At 38.2% G+C, this 20,420-nt stretch overlaps 1 protein-coding gene across 3 annotated transcripts in view; it reads left to right on the forward strand.

Annotated features, from left to right (window-relative positions):
• Window positions 1–20,420, forward strand: part of FANCM (FA complementation group M) — a 79,082-nt gene that overhangs the window by 34,016 nt on the left and 24,646 nt on the right. For all 3 annotated transcript variants that reach the window (XM_075029410.1, XM_075029412.1, XM_075029411.1), the window contains 5 exons: window positions 4,033–4,226; window positions 4,924–5,130; window positions 8,306–8,540; window positions 14,181–14,338; window positions 14,955–15,107. In XM_075029410.1, the coding sequence (XP_074885511.1) occupies window positions 4,033–4,226; window positions 4,924–5,130; window positions 8,306–8,540; window positions 14,181–14,338; window positions 14,955–15,107 (947 nt within the window). The remainder of the gene's footprint in view (window positions 1–4,032; window positions 4,227–4,923; window positions 5,131–8,305; window positions 8,541–14,180; window positions 14,339–14,954; window positions 15,108–20,420) is intronic.

Below are 20,420 nucleotides of genomic sequence, written 5' to 3' on the forward strand. Positions count from 1 at the left end.
TTTTCCTTGTCTGTTTGGATCTTTGTGCTCTATGAAGTTGGGATAATTTCTGACTTGCCATTCCATTTTGTGGTTTGGTTTTGGTTTGGAGGTTTTTTTTTTTTATATTAGAGGCTTGATTCTCAGAATACATTAAGTGACTGCTACTTTCTAGGAGGCAACTTCAAGTTTCATCATGTCTGTTTTTGTTAGTTTATAATATGTCTAAATGCATTTAATCAAATTACGTTTCTTCTCCCCCCTCCCTTCCATCCACACTTCTCTCTGTCCTCTCTGCCTCCCTCCATGCCTCTGTCTTGTTTCCTGTAACACATCTGTCTAAGCTATTGCCTTTTGTTTTCAGATTCTGTATTCTGTACTAGAGTTCCTTTAACTAAGTTTCATATTTAATGTTCTTCCATCTTCTTTTGCATGGATTTTGCTGTCATATGAATCCCATCAGATATGTTTTTCCTTGCAATGTTGGTCAGACATGTCTGTTAATATTACTAACAGGTAATTAATATTCAAGTGTTTTGATTTTGTTTTGTGTCTGTGTGTGTGAACTCAGAAGTGAGTAGGCATCAATTTTAAGTCTTTCCCATTATAAATACAAAATTACAGTAACCGTGCAAGAAGAAATATGTAGTGAGCTATGGTAGAATATCTAGTCATACATTGAGCTAGCTATGTTAGGTTTTCTTGCTGGACTTCTTTCCTCCTTATCCCTGGAACCTCCTTTATCCTCGTGACTAACACGCAAGGCAAGGCCATGCGGAATATAAAGCAGTGTCCTGAACACAGTTCTTCTCTAGATGCATATAGTCAAATTGAAAGCAAGTACAAACAACTGGTCCTGAAATCTTTGTGTATAAAGCAAGGCCAGAAAGCACTTTACAATTTGCAGTCTGATCACAAAGTTGCAGGCATTCTAGTAATTTAGGGAATGTAGTAAGCTCCAGATTGTATCTTCTAAGCTTATGCATCTCCAACCCAAATGCACTGGGCAGTTGATGGAAATAGTGAGACACTGATTTTATTTATTTGCCTTATTATTCACTGTGTCATAGTGCCTCAGATGATACCTTTTGAGCAATAACCCAAAACCTGTATTTCTACCCTTACTCCCTGTTTCTTGCAAGTAAACTCTACATTCACACGTACACAAGCAGCTACACCCTAAATTCTAGTTTTGGACTCTGAATAGAGTACACACCTGTGTCCTGATTTCTTACTCCTCCAGACAAGAATTTGTCATGAGTCTGTCAATAAAAACTTGAGTACTTATTAAGATTTCGGACATAATCGCATGTATCTTTGCTCCATCAGAAGGCTCTGAAATAAAAGCCTAAATCATTATGCGAGCAGTGGAAAATACATTCAGCATTTGTTTCAGGAACTCATGCAAGTGTGTATTATCTCTAGGGAAAAAAAACAGAAGTAAATAAACCCCCTGAACTTAATTCTGCTTTGTTCCAATTATGCATTACTGAACTACCCTAAATCATAATTTACTGTCTTCATGCCTGTGTAATTTTTAAAACGAATAACTTCTTCTGCAAAGCATTTTCCTTGAAAAGCCCTACATTTGAGACAGAAAAGGAGAGTATTAATAACCTGTCATTAGCCATATCAGGAACAACACTAGCTCTTTTTCCTCCATTTGAAATGAAACCTCTCATATGAGAACTTGTGGGAGTAGTGCCAAGTTGCCTGTGCCAACTCTGAACTTTTCTAACTAGTCATCAACCAGGCTAAGTTTGAGCTTCCTGACCATGTAGCTATTGCCCCTGCTTTGCAAAATGCACTTACCAGCAATTTGGATAAGTGCAAGATAACATTCTGGCCAGCCCTTAAGAAATGTTAGCTCAGCATAATGAGCTTCTCCCAGCTAATCTTCCATACCTGGATTACTTGTCAGATTGATTATGGGCTGCTAATGTCTTGAATTTTCTAAGTCTTGTTTTGGATAAGGTCAAGGAGGTAATGGCAGCAGTATAACATTTTTTACAGTACAGGGACAGATGCTACTGAGCATTACTGCTATTCAAGTTATGAGAATATGCTAAAAATAGATATAGAATAATGTTATTCAGTATGAAGTTAGTGGAGGAGAATAATAGGAACTCAGGTAAGTAAGATATATCCAACCTGCACTTATTCTGAAATATATAGTTTGTCGGTCTGCTCAGGATGGCAAATTATGTAGAACACGTTATATCAGTGTTGCAGTTGTCTGGTTTCTAGCTAAAAATACTGAATCATATTCACCATTTTGTTTCTAGGCCTTTGCTGGGGACTGGTTTCTGTACTTGACAGATGACCTCCCATATTGCCTGCAATTTACTGAAGCAGTGCAGTAGAATATTATAGAATAATTTTGACTAGTTAGAAGGGACCTCTGGAGATCTTCTTGTCTAACCTCCTTGGCTGTCAGCCTCAAGAGTGAAATTTGTTTTGACCAGAGGCAGCCATCTTCATGATCTACCTGTGAATTCAGGGCTCATCTTAAAAACAAATGGCCAAGATGGTTAGCTTCAGCTTCTCCTTTTTGACTTAAGCTGCTGAAAGCATTTCTGCATGTAGATATGCACAACTGAAAACTAAACTGAAATTTCTGATAGCTGGTCAGAAAGATATAGATATATACACTGATCTGTTACACTTAATACTCTAACTTCAAGAAACAGCTTGATACTGGAATTACAGGCATAGCATGAAACTGTTATCAAGCACCAACTGACTGTTCTTTGTATGTTCTGGGAAATAGCTTTTTACACGTTCAGTTTTGAGAATTTTAATTCCTTGTCTAACATTTCTTTTAGTGAGATAAAGGTGCTTTGTGGAGAATTGTGTAAAAGAGGAGATCTTTATTCCTGGAAATCTATTTGATTTCATCTGAAGGGTATGTCTAGGTAATGCATGCAAGCTGTGCCAATTTCAGTTATTCATTATATCCTTTTAGGGATTCTCTTTTTTAACATACTAGGTTTTCACTTTGTAGCATGCAGTAATGGGCATGGTGGTTTAGTGTTTGGATAGGATAAACAGCAGCTGACTGTTCAAGACTTGCATGTTGCTTAGATAGCTTTCGCTTGTGCTCATGAAGGCAGATACCCTTATATGTTTTGAAAGAAAAAAAAAAAAAAAAAGTTGAGTATCCAGAAGACGAAATCCATGATGGTATAACATAAGAAACATGGTTTTGGTCAAAGGCGCCTTGCTAAGAAACCGCGTATCAATGCAATTATTTTTCACTTTTCTTTGAAAAGGGAAAGGTTATCTTTGCTATTGGAATGAGAGATATAACCAGTTGTGATGACAGATCATTCAGAAGCAACAGATTATGCTATTAAGGGAAGGTTTTGCACATTTCTGCTGTCATGAGGATCCTAAGCAGTAGAACTAGAGACAACTTGCTGCAATAAATCATAGAAAGTTAATATACATCTCTAATTCCACCACGCTGAATCCTAGACTAATGGTAACAGTGTTTTTTATTGCTATGTATTGCTAACCTCATCTGACTCTTGGCATTTAAGTGGCAGATTTAGATGTCACATTGTAGGCTCTTTGGAAGAAGACATCTTAAACTTTATTTCAATACGCTTGCCATCAAACCTGAGATTTTCAAAGTAATATTAGTAAAGGTACCTCAGATATAATACATTCTTGCCACAGTTGGTGTAAATTCTCCAAAATTAGAATACTGCTTTGATTCCAAAGAGGAATTGTTTGAGCAGGTGTATCTTGGAACATTTTCCATGAGGTTGGTCTAAATAGGCTGAGAGGCTCCTAATTGTCAGTTTTCTCTACTGTTTGTTTATTTATTTATTTATTTATTCATTTACTTAGATTTTTTTTTTAAATTAATTTTTTTTTAAAGAAAAAGTCTTTGAAAAAATCAGATGCAGTATACCTGGACAAAATCTTCCCATTAAGTGAGATGAGAGCTGTGAATGTATAGCTTGTGGGATGACCTCTCCTTTTTTATTGGTAGTTATTTTAAAATCATGCATAAAAATGCTCTTCTGGCTTTTTAAAATTAAATAGATCAAATCACGACTGAAAGCACATCTGTGGACGCTGTGGATACCAGAGTGATGATCTTCTCATCATTTCGAGATAGCGTGCAAGAAATTGCAGAAATGCTTTCCCGGCTCCGTCCAGTTGTTAGAGTAATGACATTTGTTGGCCACTCCACAGGAAAGAGCACAAAAGGCTTCACACAAAAGGAACAACTTGAGGTAAACAAAAGATGAGATTTGTATTAGGAAATAGTGATAAAGAGTATTAATTGTGTAAGTAACTATATGAGTATCGATACAGGTTGTATGGCAGTGACTGAACTTCAGAGCATCATTAGTACATTCCTATGTAGTTCAATTGCTTTTAGAGCATCCAAAATTATACTCACTGAACAGAATGTAGTAGAAATATTTTATACATTTACATTATATTAACAGCTGCTAACTTTTATGTATTTGAAAATCTGGGGAAATACTCAAATACTTGCTTCGGGGATTTTTTTTTTTCTTGTAGGTAGAAAAAATAAGATATCTCCTTAAATTTTGATCGAACAAAGTTTAAACAAACAAACAAAAAACCAAAAAAACCCCAAACGCTTCCCCCCCCCCAAAAAAAAAAAAATTAAAAAAAAAACTTAATTGCAAAGTTGGGAAGATCAATTTAGAAGAGTGCCATGGTTGGAGTCAGAATAAGGTGTGCTTTTTTTAAACTTTGTTTCAGAACTGAAGAGTTGTTACGTTAATGTTGATAACATTAGTGCATGGTATTTGATCACAATATAGTAGTTGACAAATTCAGAAAGTAGTTTTATGATATAAATTAATTTTTTCAACTTCTGTCTGAGCCTAAACTGCAAAGTGTGTATAAGGGGCCTTCTGGCTAACCCGTTAAATCTAATTTTAATCATTTATTCAGGTGGTAAAACGCTTTCGTGAAGGTGGGTATAACACTCTGGTCTCTACCTGTGTTGGGGAAGAAGGCTTAGACATTGGAGAAGTTGATCTCATCATCTGCTTTGACGCTCAGAAAAGTCCAATTCGCCTCGTGCAGAGGATGGGTCGAACGGGGCGCAGGCGTCAAGGCAGGATCGTTGTCATCCTCGCCGAAGGGCGGGAGGAACGGGTGAGTATGTAGCTTTCTTCTCTCTGGCAAAACAAAGTGAGTTGTTTAGTCTGTTACAGGGAACTATATACTGTGCAATCCTGAGCACTCCTAGCAACATTTTAACTGTCCCTACAGGAAAGTATAATAGCCCACAATATTCTAGAAATATGTGCCCTTTCTCAATGTGAAGGGCTTAGTAACAGTTACTTTGTAAACGATAAACTGAAACTCAGAAAATACCCGGGTTTTGACAAGGGTACAGAACAATGTGGAAGAGATAGGGATGAATCTCTGAGGGCGGGAGGACTGGAAGCATCTCGCTCTGAATTGCTGACGACACTGTGCTTTCAGACAAGTGCTTAGTGGTAGCACACTTGCGTATGAGGTCTGAAGAGATCAGCTTAAGTGGAAATCTACTTTTGCTAAATTCCTGAACCTCAGCATTCAACTCAGAGTATAATTAATCATCTCTGAGTGCAGGCTGCCCCTTGGGAAACTAATGTACCAGTGAAAATCTAAGCTGTGAGTTGTGAGCCAGGGGAACTGATCTTCAGCTGTACCTGCACTCTGCCCAGCTTCATCCTGCAGCTGCACCATTGCTAGGTCTGATCCAAGGAAGCTGGTGGGGCAGGGTTCAGGTAGGAGGAGGTAAGGCAGTCCCCACTCACATCACTTGTCGGTGAAATTGGTTGCAGAGTGACAGGAACCTGCATCTTTACAGTCTCATTGTGTAACCCCTGTTTGAATGCAAGGCATTTTTAGGGTGCACCTCACTGTTCAGGCTGAAAATTGATTTTGTTCTTTGCTGGCTTTGTTTACTTGTGAGGTTGGTTCTGAGTTGGATTGGGTTTCATGACAGAGAAGTTCAAGATCTGTGTAAGCTAATTGTAAACCCAAAATTTTGGAATCTTGCTATTATTTCATTTATTCCGGTCAATGTTGTGCCTCTGGTTTAAATATGTAGGTAGCAAGGATTTAATTCTAAATGAGGGTCCAAAGAATCCTGCCTGAGGAAAAAAGCTGCTTTGAAGGGATGAAAGTTAAAAATTATAAAAGCAAATAGTATTTGTAAATAGATATTTTCCCATGCTGCTTATGAAGTCTGGTTACTACTGAAAGCTCTGCTCTGTAATGGGATATTAAAATCGTCCCTTAAATTCCTTGTAGTTTCACTTAAGTAGTTGGATTACTGGGTTCTTCAGATTTTCTCAGTAATCTTTGAAGCAGAACCTTCCCCCAGGTAGGATAGTAATTTTATGTAATTTTGTTTGTTTGTTTTGAGATCATGAAATAAATTTAATTGCTGAACAATATTGCCTTTGTTTGGTTGGTTTTGCTTGGGTTTGTTGTGGTTTTTTTTTGTTTTTTTGGGTTTTTTTTTGATTCAGTCTCCTTCCAGATCTGTTAATGTGGAGATTCTTCCCTATCACATAACTTGCAGCTAAGTAATTAAAGGTCTCATATTAATTTGTGGGAATTTGTTTTTCTTTTTTAAAAAATCAAACCACTTCAAGTCAATTATAAACTTTTGAAGGAATTTTATTGGGAAAAATTGGTAAATGCAGGTCTGGAAATTTGACGTTTGACAGGAATTTCTGTTACAGAAGTGTTTATTACTCTGTTCTGGTCCTCACCTCCCCACATGTTTCCTCACCCAGTTCAGCTGTCCCACGTGGAAGCGCACTGCGTCTCAGCACTGCACCGCGCATCACACAGTTGCACCCTGCTAATGCCCTGGGTTCCCTGAGCGTTCGGCTTACGAATCTTCCACCTTTCTAGTTTGGCCGTATTCCAAGATGTGCTGTGTTTTGATTTGGGTTTTTTAACATCTTGTGACAGCTCAGCTGCATGTGCATCAGCCTGGAAGGGAGCCGTTAGCTGCAAATTTAAACTGGTACAAAGAGAAGGGCACAAGGGAGTTCACAGCCTCTCAGGCTCCTGTCAGGCCAAGCTGACACTCTCCGTGAAACAAAGGAAAAGGAAACATACTGTCTCAGTAACAGCAAAGTAACAATTCTGTTAAGCAATGAATTTGGGAATACAAACTATTTTTTTCATATAAAGACCTTTTTGCCTGTTCTAGAATTAAAAGATATTTATTGGAATGCCTGAGGGACAGTATAATAAAGCTAGCCATTAACCTCTTCCAGTTTTATTCAGAAAGCATCTTTTTGTGTCCATCTCCTCTAATCCTGGCTTCCAGAGATCATCTCTCCCAAAAGAACACAGCTGCCATACAGTCATACTCAGAGCACTTAGTCTGCCTAACTGGGCATGCTGTCTCCATCAGTGACCTGTCACAGAGACTTGGAGAAGGGTATTAGGATAAGAAATACTCAGAGGGGGACCAGTTTCTTCCCTTAGTTTGTCCATCTTTGTCTTGGTTTCTGTGTTGCACAATAAAAATGGAGTGTAATTAAAAGGACTTGGAGCATGTATGACATCAACAAATAATCTTATGCCTTTTTTTTGCTTGACCTCCTTTCTTTGTTTCTGATGTAATCTAATTTACATCACGCCTGTATCTGTTGCAGATTGTAAATTCCCCCAGGCAAGGGCTGTATTTCTTTTTCTCTCAAGTGCTGTGCCTACTTCTGATCTATTTACAGAGTGTAAAAAAGCTGTACATTATTTTACATTTTGTATTGTTTGCAACTGAAAGAACAATCACTTCTTTGGTACTTCCTTCATTTTTGTCACATTTGCTTTGAATGTTTTACCTAGGCAGAAAACAGTGATAATTCAAATTTAATTTGACTTAGATATTTTAGTAAGGAAGCTCTTTAAAAAAGAAAAAAAAGAGCTTAGTGGCTATGTTTTAATGTATACATTATCAGATTTTCAATGCAACCTTATTGCTTTGTTGTTCTCATCTGTGTCCTTCTGTTCCTTTCCCCTCTCTGCTCTCGTTACCATAATGTGGAGCCATACTGCAAGTCTTGAACTTGCAGCCACATTGACCTAACTGATGATATTCACAGAAGAGGGAATATGGTTGGCTCTCAGGGCCTTGCTTCACATTTTGTTTTAGTTGTGTTTTGGGAAGAAAAGAAAAAAGAAGAAAACCAAAAAACACCTTGATGATGGAACATAAAATAATGTGAAACCCCACAGACACTCAGGTGTTCTTTTACATTTGATCAAGTTGTGAAAAAACAATGCAACAACATATGACTTGTCTTCTCTTTTACAGACTTACAATCAAAGCCAATGTAACAAAAGGAGCATCCACAAAGCTATTTCAGGAAACAAAATGCTTCATTTCTACCAGCGTAGCCCACGTATGATTCCAGAAGGCATAAATCCAAAGTTGCATAAAATGTTTATTACTGCTGAAAAATATGAACCAAGCAGTTCAAGAATGCTTTCCAAAGAGAGAAGGTCTAGTTCCCTACAGCATAAATCTGCTCTCTTTTCCTGTGTCACTGGTAAGAGGATTATGGTGTTTTTCTAAGCACTGCGTAAGCTGCTATCTCATGTTGTTATATTACAGCATATCAAAACTGCATGCTCATGAGTTTTGGGGTCTCTAGCAAAAGTATAATTTCTGTCAGCTGCAGCCTTTTGACTGTGATACTGTGCTGTCTGTGCCTTTGTTTCCTCATCCTTTTCTTTTAACAACCTCACATCACAGTTTTGTCCTCAAATATCCGTACTTCAAATCAGACATTTGTTTCATCTTTCTCCATAGAGCTTCTTATGGAGTCAATGACTGAAGGTCAGAAACTCCAGCTACAAACAGAAGGGGCAAATGTTAATGATGTCTTGTGAAGACTTCTGATATACCTATGTCAGGTGGCATAATTGTCACTTAAATGTTTAGTGATATTTCTATACAAAATCTCGTTTTGAGCTTTAACGGTCAGGCTTTATGTTTTTATTAATACAAGAAAAGTATGTCTTGTACCTTTGTAAATGACAATAAAACAGAAATGCTTGAAAACTAAAGGAATTTGAGGAGAGGTAAAAGAGAAATCAAGGGTAGGATATTCATGAATTGCACACACCCTTGGAGGAAAACTAATCTAAAAAGAGAAATGGCTCTTTAGCTGATGCAGTTTCATAGCACCGAAATGCTCAGTAAACTGAACAAATTATAAGATAGGAAGAAAGAGCTAAGTTTTGTAAATACTTGGAAACTGTCATGCTCAATCTCTTTGGTTAAGTGCCTTCTGTAAAGACCAATAGCAACTTCTTGAAAGAAGAAAATCCTAAAGGCCTTGGGAAACTTTGTATTTCAGTATCTGAGTAGTTAGAGTTAGTGGTTTTTAAAATGCTTTTGATTACAAAAATTCTTATCAAAATCTACATCTGATCTCTTTCCACACACCATCCAGGGCAAACGAAAGGCTGACCACAGAAAGGGGAAGCAAGCTATGAAATCAGGCAGAAAAAAATCAGCTTCCCCTTTGGCCTCCAAAACAGTTCATACTATCTCCCATTTTGCAGGGTAGAAATGTAATGGAGAAGAATTAGTATCAGTAGAGCAATCTGTACATGCCATTGTCAGCCCAGACTCTTTGTAAGTATGCATGCTCTGCAGACACAGCTGTGACACAGTTGTGATGATGCTCCTGATCATGACATTTCCCCTTATGCCTCTGGAGCCTTCTGTAAGGCATGCTTATCTGGGTTTTGTGCACAACCCAGGTGGTGGCCAGTGAGGAAAACCAAGGATGGAATAAACAGACACAACTTGCAAGAAAATAAGCAGAGCAAAACATGGAAGTAAATAATCATTTTGGAACGTTTGGAAGCCTGTCCTAGAAAATAGAAATGAGAGGCAGTAAGTGCATAAAGAAGATAATATGCTGAACATATTTCCTGCTGAGGGAATAGCACTTCAAAGGCTGTAATTACCAGGTTCCTTTTGTGTGAAATAGGTTAGCAGCTGCCACAGTTGAAGTACATAGTGTGCATGGAGGTCTGTCAGTTGCTGAAGATGAACATGATTGACTGCCCATCTTGCAAACAAGTGTTACATGAGCGCGAGTTATTGAGCACCAGCTTTATGTGTTGAAGTTCCCTTCATTACTGTATGAAGCAAGTGACTGTTTCTGATTTTAATGATATTCAAGATAAATCTCAAAAAGAAGAGAAAGGCCTTTATTTTTTGCATTTTCTCCTCTCCTTATTTCAGTGCCCTCTTCCACATTAGAAAATTGAAAAAGCTAGCAGTGATGAATAAGCCGTGTGCATTCTTACTTATGCTCTCTTACTTTTCATTTGTTCTTGAGGTTCAGTTGATCTTCAGGTTTATCCATGGAAGAATACATGTGCACAGAAATTGCACAGAAATTGCAGTATCATGGGCAGAAGTATCGTAGTAATTTCAAGCATTCTCCTCCTTTTCTTGTCAAAATTAAATTGTTCTTAAGTTGATTCAATTTCTATTAATTTTGCACTATCTTTCCACTTCAGAACCTCTTTCATAAATTTTATCTGTTTGTCAATACCAGAAGCAGGACACCTTATTCTTGTCTTGCCCTATCACTAACTGTGTTCTTCAGTTGTATGAGCTTTTCTTGAAAAAGCACAGCAACAAGAGTGAAAATCCCATTACTTGGCAGTCCTCTTATATTGTTTCTTCTGATTTGAGATTCTTTTCTCTCTGGTTTTTTTTTGGTTGTTTTTTTGTTTTGTTTTTTAAAGAGCTTGCTGAAATTGGGTAGCATACTAGTAAGTGCAATAAAATCAAAAAATATTTAAGAAAAAATAGTTTTGCGCTTAAAATGGCTTGGACTCATTGGACGAAAAATCTCTGAACAGATATCTTTGGGGACAGCTCATGTGTTTTATACTCATCTTTTTTTACTTTATAAAATGAGAATAACTATCCCATAAGATAATTGAAAAGGTGAAAGTGCTGAAAGATCTGTATGATCATCTCTAACATTATTATCTTTGCAAGTTCTCTGCCAATCTCCCCACTCTGTGAGAGGTATGAAACCACAACAGGCATGGCAAAAAATAGCTAACATGCATTAAAATGTGCTCTTCCTGTACCTGTTGTTCCTGGTAGCTGAATGTCATTTTAAGCTATCAATAATGTGTTCTTTTTGCATTGCATTTATGTAGATGAAATCTCACTTTGTTAATTCTTCTCCTGGTTCTTCACAATTACTCTACTCCCCCCTTTTCAGATTGTATCAATTTTGAGTTGTCCATAGCTGTGTTTTTTGCTTGATTTTTACAATTTCACATTATTTCTTTAATTGCTGTTTTTATCTTACTGATGCGAACTTCTTTTACTGTCTTTTTCTAAAATATACCAATGCTTTCTTTAGACCTTTGTGGGGTTTTTTATGCCCTTCCAGTTGCCCATGCCTTTTAATGTACTTGTGGCAAGGGTTTTGGATGGCTGATAAATTTTCTGAGTTCATCTCCTATTTGAATTAAACATGCGTAATAATACACATTACCTTCTCGAGTGGTTGTCAGAAAACTATGGAAATACTGCAGCAGACTGCTGTTTTCAGTGTTTATTTTCTTTGAAAAAACCCAGTTAATCAAGGATGTGTTTATGCACACGTACTTTACTTTCTTCAATTCATATTTCTTGTCCTGACAATACCCGTGTCATGGGTTACACCTTTCATTGTTTTCAGGATGATAGCTACACAAAATTTTCCTAATAAGGTGGTGGGGGTTTTTTTTCAACTTATTTCAGCTACACCTATTTTGAGTTATTTTTTTCAGCCAGTGACATGGTTTCTCCGAAATACCAATTGTATCTTCTTCTCTAGTCATGCCTGCCCCAAACAAGCTCCTTGTGCTTTGTATGGAAGCATTAATATCAATTTTACTCGCCAAAAGTGACTTCAGCAGCAATATTGTGCTTATTGCTTTACCTGTAATTCTCCCCTGTCCACTTCCCTCTCCCACATACACACGCTTCTGGTAAAGGAAGCAGTATTCTGTGCTGGCAGTGAATAATTTCTTAAGTAAACCAGCAAAACCTTTGGGCAGTTGAAGTTTCTTTTGCACCAGCAGCTTTCTTCATAGTGAGAAGAGGGACAGTTTATACTCAGAAACAGAAGGCCCAGAGCTTCGGGAAGTATCTGTTACCGAATTTTGCCAGTTGCTGGAGGCCTTCATGCCTGTATAGTGTTGCACCATCTATTGCTTGGGCAGATGGTATTGCAGGATCCTCTTGTCTTTGTCAGAAAGAGTTGTCCTCCAGAGCTGTAACACAGAGAACTAAGTCATCTGTTGTTCTTTGTGTTTCCCTGGACATGTCTGGATGGCAACAGTTCATCACCTGAGCTGCTCAGGAAAGTTCTGGTACACTGTCAGGACCATCATCTTCAAGAGCAAGAGGGAACCCAAACTAGATCTGTTTGTCTACGAAGTTTTTTGCTGGTGCCCACTTTTTCCTATCTAAAAACTTACTGTTTGAAAATGCATTCTTGGTTCCTTGGTAGGCCATCTTTTTGCTGCGTGGTTATGAAGATAAGTCTTAAGTGAGGCAGTAGAAGTCACTTTGGAATGACCAACAGCGTTAGATTTTGGTTACAGCTGAGGACTCTTTCTGGCCTTTCCTTTCTACCTTGTCCAGGCAACACTGTGCAGAACTTCATGCTAATCCAAGATGGACATATTCTGTCTTGGTGTGTTGGTGCTGGATATTAACTGCTAGAGCAGACCTAATACTTAACTGTTCCTATAAACAACAGGAAAGGCTGTGAGATATGCCTTTCTGATAAGCGTTCGTAATTTTCTTTTCCTTCAGGTCTCTCTTTTTTCCTCCTCTTCTGGGTCCTTGAACTGTGTGTTGGCTATAAAGGAGTGTAATGTCTCCTAGACTTGAGTCAAAAAGATTGTAGTAGCACTATTGATCTTCTCGGATTTTTTTAATGATGGCCTTAAACTTCAGTGTTGGTTAGCTTTTTCCAGCTGTGAAAGACTTTTTCTGAACAAGACTTGAACCTAGTACTCTGAACTCTGAGGGATCTGGTTTTGAGTCTCTAATCAACATTGTCACACCATCCTGTAGAGAGACAGTCTCTGGCAATTTTAACTTGAGAGGATTGAGGGATACACGCAGATTCCTCCCATGTGGCATTAATTCAGAATAGGGTGTTGACTGCAGATTCATTCCAAATCCTGTCTGCAGAGTGATTGTCAAATTAACTTAATTATTTTTCTCCAAGCTTCATACATCTGGGCTAAAAGCAATCACATTCTTAACATGCTCTTAACACTCATTCTTTGGATGTTACTTTGCTATTCACACTGATGACTGTTTTGAGGGATTTGGCATTTTTTTGAATAGTGGTGGTATCAAGGCTTGCTGTCAGACTGCCAAAAATGACTCCATTTCCTCTTCATCACTGGAGTGTAGTCGCTCAGAGCCAAGCACCACCAGGGCCTTGTCTTCAACAAGCTCCATAAGAGCACTTTGGTTTTATCTAGCATTGGTGCTCACAGGTGCCCTATACTTCCTACTTGCGGTTATGAGTCTGAATAAAACTGATGAGCCTCTTTTTTCTTTCCCTGCTCCTGGGGAATTTTCATAATACTTTTGTTTCTGTCCTCTTATTCATGTGCATGACCTTAACAGAGGAGATTGATTCAAAAAATGACTAAAAAATATTTTTGTCACAACAAATGAATGTTGCTTTGCAGTATTTAAAGAGTAACTATAAAAAAAAAAGGGGGGGGGGGAAGAGGACAGTTATTTGCAGTTTGTTCCCCAAGGTCTCCAAGACAGATGGTTAGCAATTCGAGCCATATGATTTCCCTGTTTGCTATACTGTCATCAGGGCTTGTAGGTATTTGATAGATACCTATCTCTATTTATATCTGTCTGGCTATCTATATCTTTGTATCTTTGTAATGCCTTCCCCCTAAACAATCATTTTATAGCTAGATTTATCCATAATTATAACATACAACACTGTTTTGATACTTGTTTCTGACATCAGATTCTCTCTATCTGGTTTTGCTTGTGGCACAGAGAAAGTATTTTTTCTTTCAGCTGGTTTCATACAAAGTTGTTTTTATTTTGTGTATCCTTTTTCTTAAAGCAGGTAACATTTTCTTGTTATTGTTTTTCTCCCCCATAGACAAAAAGCAAATACACGGTCATGAGAGCTGGTCTCTCTCGCCTGAGGAATATGAAATATGGGACAGACTTTACAGGATTAAGGAAAGTGATGGAGTAAAGGAACTGATATTGCCTCAAGTTCCATTTGAAACCTTAGAAAACCTGGAAGAAATATCAGTGAGTTTAACATAAATGTAATATTTCCTTTGACATGAGTCTTAAAGGATACCCTGAGTAACAAAGTTAACTGTGAATTTGAAGGAGGTCTGTATTAAAAATGCAATTTGGGGAATTATATGTAGGGTTTTGAGGTAAAGAATTTAGAAATTAGATGTTTGAAGTGGGTCTTTGAGGTTAGGTCTGTAAATTAAAAATACATTAAAAAGTCTTTCAGTATCCATTACGTTCCATTCCTATTTCTAAGAATTCCATGCAGGTTGCTGTATTCATGATGGGATTGTATCCACGCTTTTTCATCCCCGAGTTTATATAACTATAAAAGTGTTACTGAAAGAAAACCTCAAGTTTTAAAAGCTCTTCTCTGACTCAGAGAAAAAATTTGGAGCTTTTGTGTCATTTCACTACTTAAAACAACCTGTCTTCCATGAAAAGCCATGACAACACAAAGCATGGAATTGTTTTTATTTTAGACCAGGCTTAAATCTTTGTGATAATGTTTGGATACGTCTCTGCATGCAGAGTATTTATTGTCCTTGACAGAGAAGTGGACATTGGTTTTGCTAAACAATTTCTTGACTAAAAGGTCTTTGCCAATCTTAATTTCAAACTGCAGAAGCATGAAGAGGAGACAACTCACGAACTTTCTTTGTCTGAATGGAGAATTTGGCAGAATCGTACTTTTCCTACATCTATGGTTGATCACTCAGATCGTTGTTACCATTTTATCAGTGTTATGGAAATGATAGAACTGATGAGACATGAACAGGTAAGGTGTTTACATTTGGCTGGCTGTAAACATGCACAAATATTTAATGCACAATTAGAGTATTTAAAAAATAATGAGTGCTTTAGTTTTGTCTGATCAGCTGAAACAAAAAGTGGGGAAGTGTTTGCATGGGGCTAAGTGGCTAAGTTAGACATTGTGAAATGAATACTGTGTATTTCATTTTGTTTCAAAATGTGTCCCGCTGGTATTCTGTAATTCTTAATCTTTTCCATGGAAGTTGTTTAAAAACAGTTAGTGTTTCCCTAGGCAGGAAAAAAACCTACACCCGTAAATCATTCTTTTTTTAATGGAACTGAGTATCAATTTTTTACAAAAAGTCATTAAATACAAGAACTGTATCTGTCAAGGAGCAAAGTCACCAAGAGAGGTATTAGAACTGTTGCAGAGTGTAACAGGAATTGGAAATAATTTTGTATCGTGTATGTGCAGCAAATTCATCCCATAAAAATGATGCAGGAATGTATTGCATGTTTTAAGGTGGTTGTGTTTTGAGGCTTTTTGGTTTGTTTTCTGTGAAAGCTTTAATTAAAACCTAATTGCTATTAAGAATTAAAGAATAAGAACAGGGCAGTCAAACATGGAAGAAAACCATTTGGGAGATGAGAATTTTGTTTACTAAGAGTTATGGATAGCAGATATGCCTTTATAATGAAAGGCACATACAAGAGAATGTGTGTAGAGGTGGATCTGTTGACAGTACCTGAATACTTCAGTTGTTCACCACACTATTTTTTCCTCTGGTTTAGCTCTTCTGTGTTCCACACATACTGCTTTTTAGTGTGCTGAAGTTTTCTAGGTCATCAGAATCTGTTGCTAAGCGGCCAGAGTTTCCTGAATAACTAGACTAATCAAGGAAGAGAATAGAGACATTGTAGTTGTACTTCTTGCTAGGAAAGTGTATTAATGGGAAGTTGTAAATAGACTTTCAGAGCTAAGATAAGCTTTTCCACTTCATCACAGAACAACGGCATTCTTGACTTCTTTGGGAGTCTGTGTTCCCAAGCTAGGGTTGAGAACATACTGCCAGAAAGAGAGGACTTTGGGGAGAGTTCAGGTATAGAGAGTTGAAGGAAGTAAAGAGGTAAAAAAATGGTTAAAAAATTTAGAATTGCTCTTCTGATTGAGGATTTCCTTCCCCACCATTAAATCAGGCACTTGAAGTATTTGTGACTTAAGTTCCTTTTGCGAAAGGGTATTAATACCAGAAGTCTGTTCAGGTTCCCAAGCTCCTTCAAAACTAGATGCTAAGCCAACATCTGGCACCCTTAAGATAATTTACAGGGCAAATTTGTTAGTCACCAAGCAAGTCTTTGGTCTTCTCCCCCAGACTCTGCCAAAGTAGGTGCCAAAAATTATAAGCAAAGCAGAGTGTCAAATACTTGCTTTCACAAGTGAGCTTTTACAAAACTTTTACAGAGATAGGTTTGCCTACTGTCCCTCACAGGAATGAGACAGCCCAGCTCACCTACCCCTGCTCTGTACTGTGTGGTGAACAGAGAGGATGTCCCTTCAACAGGTGGGACCCAAAACTATGGCTTTCTACATAGTGGTCATCACTTTACATTTTGCTTAGCTCTGATGATGACCATCCAGCGTTGGCAGGGTGTGTAGTGCTGCATTCTCTGTGTAGTGCTCTGCTCAGAAATCATGCTGCTCTGTGCCATAATAGCACATGAGCTCTCTCCCCAAGTACTTCAGAGCAGTCCTGCGTACAGCACGTTGCAGTGCTGCAAAAACTCTGCAAACAGTCTTGGAAAATGCTGGAAGATCTGCATCAGAAAGGAAGGGATACAGCTATTAATTGATAACAAGTGATAAACAGTTGGCTTTCACTATTGCTAATTTAGCAGCTAAATGTCAGCTTAATCATGGTACATTGTAAGTAATGCTCTTGCAGTCAAAAGACTGGGACTGCATGTTATCTCATTCAGCTGCCTCCCAGCTCAACATTTCAGGCATTATCAGGATTGATTTCCAGCCAGCTCTCTCTGATCTGTCTTAACTAGTCTTAGGTGGAGATGCTGAACTTCTTCCTCATCAGTTAGAGGAGAAATCATAATTGAATGTCACTGGCATGTTGAAAACACCTTCTAACGACTCCACTGAATATGAGAGGTTACAACATGACACATCACTCCACGCTGTTGAATTCTAGAGAAAAATAAAGGACTAGCAGTAACTCTGGCCACGTCTGACAAGGCAGAAGCTGTAATCGGCACTGACACCCAGTTTTTAAACTTCAGTGGTTATTGGCCTCTTTCTTATATCTAAACCAAATTGTCAATGTTCAAGGACATCAAAGCTTCACCATAATTGTTTCACAAAAAACAAAGATGCAATATGTCTTAATTTATTTTGTCAGCACTGACAGTCATTTCTCGCATGTGAGTTTTATTAATATTTTCTTACGTCATCCTTGACTTCTCTGAAAGACATTGCTAGTCTTACCAAGACAGGATATGTTCCCACTGAAATTCACCAAAGAGAAGGGAAGTGAATGATGTATGTTATCTTTACAGTGGAATCGCCTTGGAACAGTCACTGCACTGTGGCAGTCCTTACTCATCAGGTAGATTACACCAGCAAAAACTTGTTGCCCTGCAATTCAGAAGAGAACAATCTTCCATATTGCTAACATGAGAGCACATGTGAGTGTGGGGGAGGTGGTTTTGGTTTCCTGTTACTACCAGTCTTGTCCTCATTCAGTCTTCCTACAGCTTCAGTTCTGGTGAATCAGAAAACGCATACGGAGAAAAATGGGTATAATTATACAGTAAATCAGACCAAAGAAACTTTCGGTGTAAAATACTTTTTTTAAAAATATCTCTGTTCTAAACCATTTCTGTCAGTGAATGCTGCTTTGAGGGCCATCAGTATTAACGTACAGCAGTTCGGTTTGGACCTGTGGAGCTCTCTGGTCCAGTCCAGGGCCCATGTACATCAGGTGGCTGGGCCCTCAACAAGTCAAGCCTTCAGGATCTCCAGGGCTGGAATCCTACAGCTTCCCTGGGCCCCTGGTTCAGTGTTTGATCATGCTCACAGTGAAAAAATTTCTCCCAATATGTAATTGAAATTTCCCTTGTTTCATGTTGTGCCCATTAACTCTGGTCTCGGTGTACCTCCAGGAAGCCTGGCTCTGTCTTCCCTCTGCTCTTACACTAGATAAAGATGGTAATAAGATCCTTTCTTCTTAAGACTGAATGGAGTTCCCTTGTCTTCCTTGTACATCCTTGTGTTCCAGCCCTGTGACAGTTTTGGCCGCCTCTGCTAGACTTGATCCAGTCCAAGATATTTCTTGTACTGGGGGCCCAAAACTACACTAAGCACTCCAGATGTGGTCTTGCAGATGATGAACAGAGAATAATTGCTTCCCTTGCCCTGCTGGTGTCTGTCTTGCTAATGGAGCCTGGGTGCGATCGTCTTTCTTGCCACAAGGGCACACTGCTGTTTCATTTTTCTGTTGTGAGGTTTCTGTCATCCTGCTGAGGACCCTCTGGACAGCTACCCTGCCCTCAAGCATGTCACCTGCTTCCCTTCACCTGATATCATCTGCAAACTTACTGAAGGTGCACTCTGTGCTGTAGTCAAGGTCAGTAATAAAAATTTTAAACACCAAAAACCTCTGAGAAACTCTCCTAGCAGCTAGCCACTGTCTGGACTTCATACCAGTTCTCAAAACACTTCAGTCATGGAGGTCCAGCCAGTTTTCCACCCACCCTTATTGACCACTTCTGTGTCAGAAGCCTTGCTAAAGTCAAGGTAAACAACATCCACTGCACTTCTCTTGCCCACAAAGCTGGTTAACATTTTCATAAAAGGCAGTCTTGAATTCTTCATCCCTATGCATTCTGTATGCTTGTTGGGATATTCTCTTGAAAGCTTGAATATTTTCTTACTAGTTTGATTAGAAGTTTGTACTTTAAACTTAAAATTAGAACAAATATAACATCCATGTAGCACTCTAATTTCACACATTTAGATTTTCCTCATGATATAATATTCCCAACACTATTGCATATAAAATTGTTCGCATCAGGATCTTTCAAAAATCAAGCAAGCTTTTCTAAAAACTGGTTATGCAACGTTGCCCATAGCTAGACCTGTGGGGACACATGGATGGTTTACTTCAACAGTAACTACTATGCTGATTTTTTTTGAATTGTAGAGTGCTTGTTAGAAGAAAATATTAATTAAAAAATGCAAATGTTTTGAATTTCTGCACACCTACTAAGGTATGTTTATATAGATGGGTATATCTTGGCTGTATTCCTGACTCTGATGCTGTGTAGGTATGAGCAGCTGCGCAAGCGAAATACGTCTGACTGAAAGAACTGCCTGGGTTTGCAAGTGCAGGGCTATGCAACACCAGCCCCATGTGTTTTTTGCCACTGTATTTTCATGAGCAGTTCAGCATAAAATTGGGAGAACCATGAGGTTTAAAATCATACTTTTCTGCCAGATTTGAATTTAACCCTCTTTAGTGTCCTGCTCCGTTTCGCAGCAAGACCCCACTGATGCATTGTGCTTGCTCAAGGTACAGGCAGTTCAGGGACAGGACTGCTGCTGCCTCCTGCATTAGCTTAGCATACTTGTGCTGTGGCTGGATTAATGTGTCTCCAGGCACATTACGTGTGCTTAATATACAGCACATGGATTGAGATGGTCTTCAAGCTTGGTGTTTTACAGACTACTTTGATCTAGGCATTCTTGGTGGAGATTTCTTCTATAGCAAGTTAAAACTTTCAGAAGCTTTGCTTTACCATAGTGTTTAGATGTGTTTTGAAATTGTAGGAAGCATTGTTATTAAACAGTAGGATAGCATAAAGGGATATTGCTCCAGCCTCTGGGAAATTTACCTTTAACAGAAATTAAGCCTGTAAAGATCTACCTAAAGTGTTAGTCTTATATGGAAAATAAGTGGATGGAAACAGTAATTGTTTTAACAGTGGCTCAAAGGTTTTTGCATGTATGTACTGTACATCCAAGTTCCTACTATAAATATTCTATTGCCAAATATACCACTGCTAATCTGTCTGACGTTAATTTACAGTTCTTAATAGAAGAGGGATTTAAGATAAATAAGTCAAAGCTATTTCCTTAAATAACTGAGATAGATCTTCAAACCACAGTTCTATTGATTATTTTCTTAACGATGGTTAAAATACAAAACCAGGAAAATCATTATTTTACTATTAATAACCAAATGATCTGGAAGTTTCTGATGAAACTAATTATTTCTTGGGAAGAATCTCATTTGGAGATTAGTAATAACTTAATATGAGCCAGCTCAGG

The sequence above is a fragment of the Buteo buteo genome, chromosome 6, assembly GCF_964188355.1.
Source record: "Buteo buteo chromosome 6, bButBut1.hap1.1, whole genome shotgun sequence".
NCBI lineage: Eukaryota > Metazoa > Chordata > Aves > Accipitriformes > Accipitridae > Buteo > Buteo buteo.